Source organism: Cervus elaphus, chromosome 20 (assembly GCF_910594005.1).
Source record: "Cervus elaphus chromosome 20, mCerEla1.1, whole genome shotgun sequence".
In the NCBI taxonomy this organism is placed as follows: Eukaryota; Metazoa; Chordata; class Mammalia; order Artiodactyla; family Cervidae; genus Cervus; species Cervus elaphus.
The window spans coordinates 42,932,366-42,940,397 of NC_057834.1; the positions used below are offsets into that span (position 1 = coordinate 42,932,366).

The window sequence follows — 8,032 nt, forward strand, 5'->3', positions numbered from 1 at the left end:
TTGTCCAAGAAGGCCTTACAAATAGCTGAAAAGACGTGAAAGGCAAAGGAGAAAAGGAAAGATATACCTATTTGAATGCAGAGTTCCAAAGAATAGCAAGGAGAGATAAGAAAGCCTTCCTCAGTGATCAGTGCAAAGAAATAGAGGAAGACAGTAGAATGGGAAAGACTAGAGATCTCTTCAAGAAAATTAGAGATACCAAGGGAACATTTCATGCAAAGATGAGCACAATAAAGGACAGAAATGGTATGTACCTAACAGAAGCAGAAGATATTAAGAAGAGGTGGCAAGAATACACAGAAGAACTATACAAAAAAGATCTTCATGACCCAAATAACGACAATGGTGTGATCACTCACCTAGAGCGAGACATCCTGGAATGCTAAGTCAAGTGGGCCTTAGGAAGCATCACTACAAACAAAGCTAGTGGAGGTGACGGAATTCCGGTTGAGCTATTTCAAATGCTAAAAGACGATGCTGTTAAAGTGCTGCACTCAATTTTGGAAAACTCAGCAGTGGCCACAGGACTGGAAAAGGTCAATTTTCATTCCAATTCCAAAGAAAGGCAATGCCAAAGAATGTTCAAACTACTGCACAATTGCACTCATCTCACATGCTAGCAAAGTAATGCTCAAAGTTCTCCAAGCCAGGCTTCAATAGTACATGAACTGTGAACTTCCAGATGTTCAAGCTGGATTTAGAAAAGACAGAGGAACCAAAGATAAAATTGCTAACATCCATTGGATCATCAAAAAAGCAAGAGAATTCCAGAAAAACATCTATTTCTGCTTTATCGACTATGCCAAAGCCTTTGACTGTGTGGATCACAACAAACTGTGAAAAATTCTTAAAGAGATGGGAATACCAGACCCATGTGCTTCCTGAGAAATCTGTATGCAGATCAAGAAGCAACAGTTAGAACTGGACATAGAACAGACTGGTTCCAAATCAAGAAAGGAGTATATCAAGGCTGTATATTGTCACCCTACTTAATAACTTATATGCAGTGTACATCATGAGAAACCCTGGGCTGGATGAAGCACAAGCTGGAATCAAGATTGCCAGGAGAAATATCAGTAACCTCAGACATGCAGATGACACCACCCTTACGGCAGAAAGCGAAGAAGGACTAAAGAGCCTCTTGATGGAAGTGAAAGAGGAGAGTGAAAAAGTTGGCTTAAAACTCAACATTCAGAAAACTAAGATCATGGCATCTGGTCCCATCACTTCATGGCAAATAGATGGGGAAACAATGGAAACAGTGTCAGAGTTTATTTTGGGGGGCTGCAAAATCACTGCAGATGGTGATTGCAGCCATGAAATTAAAAGACGCTTGCTCCTTGGAAGAAAAGCTATGACCACCCTAGACAGCATATTAAAAAGCAGAGACTTTGCCAACAAAGATCTGTCTCTTCAAAGCTATGGTTTTTCCAGTAGTCATGTATGGATGTGAGAGTTGGACTATAAAGAAAGCTGAGCGCCAAAGAAGTGATGCTTTTGAACTGTGGTGTTGGAGAAGACTCTTGAGAGTCCCTTGGACTGCAAGGAGATCCAGCCAGTCCATCCTAAAGGATATCAGTCCTGGGTGTTCATTGGAAGGACCTGATGCTGAAGCTGAAACTCCAATACTTGGCCACCTCATGCGAAGAGCTGACTCATTGGAAAAGACCCTGATGCTGGGAGGGACTGGGGGCAGGAAGGGGACGACAGAGGATGAGATGGCTGGATGGCATCACCGACTCGATGGACATGAATTTGAGTAAACTCCGGGAGTTGGTGATGGACAGGGAGGCTTGGCATGCTGCATGCGATTCATGGGGTCGCAAAGAGTCGGACACGACTGAGCGACTGAACTGAACTGAACTGAATGACTAATAATGTTGAGCATCTTTATATGTGCTTATTGGCCGTTTGTATACTTCTTTGGAGAATTGTCTGTTCAAATCCTTTGCCCATTTTTAAATTGGGTTTGCTTTCTACTATTGAGTTGTACTTTTAAAATATGTTCTAAATACAAATCTTTTCAGATACATGATTTGCAAAATTTTTCTCCAATTTTATGGGTTGTCTTTTCAGTTTCTTAATGGTATTCTTTGAAGTATAGGTTTTGTATTTTGATCCATTTCACCTAATCTTTTTTCTTGTTACTTGTAATTTTGCTGTAATTAAAATTGAAATAAAAATTTCAGTTGAAAATAAAAATAGTTTAACTTGTCTAATCCAGATCCTTCTATTTATTTTTCTTACCTAATTACCCTGCCTAGAACTTTCAGTATGGTGCTGAATAGGAATGATGAGAATGGACTTCCTTGTCTTATCCTTGATCTAAGATGACAACATTCAGTTCTTTCCTATTAAGCATTATGCTAGCTGTGAGGTTTTCATAAATTCTTCTATCAAGTTCAGAAAGTTTCTATTCCTAGCTTATGGAGTGTTTTTATGATGTAAGAGTGTTGGATTTTATCAAATGCTTTTCTTTTGTCTATGGAAGTGATCATTTGGTTTTTGCTTTTCACTTTATTGATTTTTGTACTTTTAATCAAACTTACATTTCTGTTTTAAGTCCCTCTTTATCATATTACGTAGTTTAGGGATGGGGTTGTTTGTTTTTTTTCCTTCAGCTGAGCCATACTGCTTGTAGGATGTTCGTTCCCTGACCAGGGATTGAACCTATGCCCTTGGCAATGAAAGTGCAGAGTCCTAGCACACCAGACCATCAAAGAGTTCCCTATGTCTTTATTATATTACTAGATTTGTTTGTGCATATTTTATTCAGTATTTTTGTACCTATATACATAAAAGATGCTGGTCTATAGTTATCTTGTGAAGTTTTGTCTCATTTTAGTATCAGAGGAATATTTACTGTTTAGACTGAGGAAGTGTTCCCTCCTCTGCCTCTTCTTTTTTTTTTTAACTGTTTGTGAAGGATTGGCATTAATTCTCCATTAATGTTTGGTAGAATTACCAGAAAAGCCGTCTTGACCACACTTTTCTTTGTGGGAAGTTTTAAAGTTACTATTCAATCTATTTACTTGTTATGTGTGCTAAGTTGCTCCAGTCGTGTCCAATTCTGTGCAGTCCAGTGGACTGTACCCCACCAGGCTCCTCTGTCCATAGGATTCTCCAGGAAAGAATACTAGAATGGGTTGCCATGCCCTCCTCCAGGGGATCTTCCCAACCCAGGGATCAAATTTGCGTCTCTTATATCTGCATTGGCAGGTTGGTTCTTTACCACTAGCATCACCTAGAAAGCCTTTTACTTGTTATGTGTGTGGTATTAGTTGCTCAGTCATGTTTGACTCTTTGCGACCCCTTGGACGGTAGCCCACCAAGCTTCTCTGTCTATGGAATTCTCTAGGCAAGAATACTGGGGCATTTGGGGAGGGGATGCCATTTCCTTCTCCCCAGGGGATCTTCCCAACCCAGAGATAGAACCCAGGTCTCCTGCATTAAAGGCAGATTCTTTACTGTCTGAGCCACCAGGGCATTATTTGTTATAGTTCTACTGAAATTCCCTCTTTCTTGTTGAGTCACTTTAGGTAATTGTAGTTCAAGGAATTTGTCCATTCTTCTAGGTTGTCTAAATTGTTGTCATACTGTTTTCCATAGTATTCCTTATAACCCTGTTAATTTTTGTAAGTTTAGTATTAATGTCTCCTCTTTCATTCCTAATTTTAGTAATTCTGAGTCTTCTCTTTTCCTTGGTCACTCTGGGTTTGTCAGTTTTTTTCATCTTTTCATTGAACCAGAGTTTTATTTTATTGATTTTTCTCTGTTGTTTTCATTTTTTCTATTTCCTCTCTATTCTATTGTTTCCTTTATCCTGCTTGCTTTGGGTTTAGTATTATCTTCTATTTCTAGTTTTTTAAAGTTAGAAGGCTAGGTTATTGATTTGACATCTCCTTTTCTAATACAGGACTTCCCTGGTGGTTCAGATGGTAAAGTATCCGCCTGCAATGCGGAAGACCTGGGTTGGGAAGATCCTGGAGAAGGGAACGGCTTCCCACTCCAATACTCTTGCCTGGAGAATTCCATGGACAGAGGAGCCTGGTGGGCTACAGTCCATGGGGTTGCAAAGAGTTGGACAGGACTGAGTGACTTTCACTTTTCTAATATAGCATTTGGATCATAAATTTCCCTCTTTGCACTGCTTTAAGCTGCATCCCATAAGTTTTGGTATGTTCATTCAACTCAAAAGTATTTTTGAATTTTTTCTTGTGATTTCTTTTTTGACACATTGGTTATTTCAGAGTGTGTCTTTAAATTTCCACATATCTTTTTAATTTCCCAAATATCCTTCTGTTATCAATTTATAATTCCATTGTGACTGAATAGCATACTTTGTATGTTTTCAATTCTTTTAAACTTATTAAGGCTTGTTTTATGGCCTAACATATGGTGTATCATGGAAATGAGAAGTATGGGCATTCTACTGTTATAGGGTAGAATATTCTGTAGATGTCTTCTGAAGTCTAGTTGGTTTATAGTCTTGTTCAAGCATTCTATTTATTTTTCCCATAGGTGAGACCTGGAACCCTTTCAAATTACAGTACCAGCTGAGAAATGTAAGAGAGAGAATTGCAAAGAACCTAGTAGAGAAGGGTATTCTAACCACTGAGAAGCAGAATTTCCTCCTATTTGACATGACTACTCACCCAGTGACCAATACAACAGAGAAGCAACGACTAGTGAAAAAACTTCAAGATAGTGTCCTAGAGCGGTGGGTAAATGACCCTCAGCGTATGGACAAGCGAACACTAGCACTTCTGGTGCTGGCTCACTCCTCCGATGTGCTGGAGAATGTCTTCTCCTCTCTGACAGACGACAAGTACGATATGGCAATGAATCGAGCCAAGGACCTAGTAGAACTGGACCCTGAGGTAGAGGGGACAAAGCACAGCGCCACAGAGATGATCTGGGCTGTGCTGGCAGCCTTCAATAAATCGTAAAGCCAGCTGTTGGGTTTCTCCTTTTCCATTGCTGGCCAGTGACTGTCAGAGACACCATCACCAAGTTTTGTGTGATGAGATGTTTTCCATCATTTTTTTTTTCCTCTTGAATCAAATTTGTTATTTGGGGAGAGCAATTCAGGGCTTCTCTGTAGACCTTGTCTCTTATAAGCAGGCTTTATATCTCCTTATACTTCCACTCCAGAGGTGAATAAATTGGGTGAACCAGCACTCATCCAGTAAACATTTTCTCTCGTTTCTTGGTTCACTTCCATCCAGTGTGCTTTTGGACTATCAGGAATATTTCAGTGAGATTTGGATTTCTCTAGCCATAGAATGTGAATGAGATATAGAGCAAACCATTTATCTCATTTTTTAAAGTTTGTTTTTTGTCTTAAATATATGTTTTCAGCCTATCTCCCAGGCTCTGCTAAGTAATGTAGCTAATTGAAGTAACCATCTCTTTGAATAAGGGGAAATAAAACTGATTTTTGGAGCAGATGGTCTCTGAGATATAAATGTATGTTCCACTAGTGATTTTGTCATCTTTCCTTTTCTAAATTAATGGGAATATTCCAAATGTGATTACCTGGTTCTCACAGTCCTAGAACCATAAATATATTCTCTACTCTCTCTCTCAGCATTGTCCTACTCCATCATTCATTACAGCAGAAATCTAAATTAAAAAAAAAAAATGTATCTCTCAACCACCTCTTTTATGCAGTCACCAATAAAATTTGCAAAGAAGGAAAGTGGCACCAGAATTTCCACTCTTTAGCACATGACTATCTGGATTCCTCCAGGCTACTTTAAATGTCTCTACTCTGATTGAATTTAGGGAGTTTTAAATTTCAATTGCTGAATAGCACCATCCTGAGTTCAGACAATATATCTAAACTCTAGACCTTGTTCCCTGTTTTGGTATCCTACATGAATTGACGTGTGTGCATGCTCAATCACTTCAGACGTGTCCAATTCTTTGTGACCCTATGGACTGTAGCCTGCCAGGTTCCTCTGTCCATGGGATTCTCCAGGCAAGAATACTGGAGTGGGTTGCCATGCCCTCCTCCGGGGGATCTTCCCGACCCAGGAATGGAATCCACGTCTCTTAGTCTCCTGCATTGACAGGCGGGTTCTTTACCTACTTTGTGTATATTTAAAGGTCCTGGAAGTAGTTTTATCTATATTTAATCCACAGATGCCCTCCTAGTCATTAGTCTTGTCTCAACACAATCCTTTGTCTAACTCATTCTCTAAAACATTTTTTAAGTCAGTAGTAAATGCAAAGAGAAGCTTATTGAGAAAAATCTTATTCAGAAGGGCAATTTGATGTTAAAAACATCCTATATAAAGTCCAGCATTTGGGAATATAAAGAGGACAGGCACCAAACTGTGCTAATGTTAATGCTGATACTTCAAGGATCTTGCCTCTTGACCACTACAGAGAAACAGTCTATCAAAGGGCTAATACAGATGTCCCAGACCTGATATCAAATTTTCCTGATCAGAAGTAATTAAATGAATGATTGTAATTTTCCCTCCTCTAAACCTGTCTAGCCCCACAAAATTCCCCAACTCACTTAATTTTTTTCACTTTAGGTTATCACTTAGGTGACTAAAGATAAAAAGTTTAAATGAAACAAATTCCTAAAAAATGTGAAGCTGAGTAGAGCTTCAGTCTGGCTCCCTAAAACTATAAAACCCAGTCCAAGGGTGTCTCTACCTGACTTAGTTTTTCTTTCCATTTGAACAGTTTGGCATGAATTTAAGCCAGGTTTTCCTGTGGAGAGTTTCAGCTTGATTGGGAGAGTGGAAATTGAGTTCTTTCTGGCAACTCTTGGTCAGTGTTTATTTTTATATTGTATCTCATTAAGATGAGGATGTCTTCAGTTTGAATCTGCATAATGTTCACTGCAAAACACCATTTAATGCATATGGTCTTCGCATTTCTGTATAATAAAGATCAATTATTGGCTCCCTGGTCTCTCTGTGCAGTTTTACAACTAAAGTTATTTTAACTGGAAATAACTTTCATACAAGGCCAGTAAGATTCCCTGCTTACACTAGGATACCAGCCTGTTTCATTCTGTGTGGAAAACTGTATGCATGCTCAGTTGCTAGGTCATGTCTGACTCTTTGTGAGCCCATGGACTGTAGCCCGCAGGCTCCTCTGTTCATGGAATTTCCCAGGCAAGAATACTAAAGTGGGTTCCCATTTCTTCCTCCAGGGTATCTTCCTGATCCAGGGATTGAACCTGTGTCTCCTGCATTGGCAGGCAGATTCTTTACCACTGAGCCACCTGGACTCTCTTGTGGAAAATTAGGAATACACAAATATTAGTTATACATATATATACAATATACATATACACACATACTGGAGGGCAGGGCACATTAAATCTAACCCAAACACCAGCTAATGTAAAGTCTGAAGAATAGTGTCTCCATCTCAAGCAAAATAAGTTACCCAATTACATCATTATTACCAGGAAGAAAATGAGTATATTCTAGCTTATTAATAACTACTTGCAAGTGACACCTGAACTTACTGAAGAGCTGAAGGTCTTAAGTTCCAAGTGTAGGTAACAAACCTAACTATAACAGAGTTAATAACATGTGAAAAGAAGGATAATTGACCTTGTAATTGGCTTATTGTTCTTCTGTCTTTTATAATGTCTACAGCATAAGGGGGCTTCCCAGGTGGCGCCAGTGGTAAAGAACCCACCTGCCAATGCAGGAGACATAAGAGACTGGGGTTCGATCCCTAAGTCGGGAAGATCTCCTGGAGGAGGGCATGGCAATCCAATCCAGTATTCTTGCCTGGAGAGTCCTATAGACAGAGGACTCTGGCGGGCTGCAGTCCATAGGATCACAAAGAATCGGACATGACTGAAGCAGCTTGGCACACGGGCACACAGCATAAGGGACAACATGAAATGTATTTACTAGGATTGTTTACTTCCTTACTATTTTTATTTCAGAGAAAGGATAAAAACAAAGTATAACAATGTTTATCAAAATACGGTGCATCAAAGTAACTTTTGTGGGTGTAAGTACTTTGCCAAAATAGGGGTTCCTGGTAA

The 8,032-nt window shown here is 39.3% G+C and overlaps 1 protein-coding gene across 2 annotated transcripts in view; it reads left to right on the forward strand.

Moving 5' to 3' along the window:
* GOLPH3L (golgi phosphoprotein 3 like) overlaps positions 1 to 6,924 on the forward strand; it is a 42,944-nt gene extending 36,020 nt beyond the window's left edge. For both annotated transcript variants that reach the window (XM_043878095.1, XM_043878096.1), the window contains one exon: positions 4,522 to 6,924. In XM_043878095.1, coding sequence (XP_043734030.1) covers positions 4,522 to 4,949 — 428 coding nt within the window. In that variant the 3' untranslated portion in view covers positions 4,950 to 6,924. The remainder of the gene's footprint in view (positions 1 to 4,521) is intronic.
* The last annotated feature ends 1,108 nt before the right edge of the window (positions 6,925 to 8,032 follow it).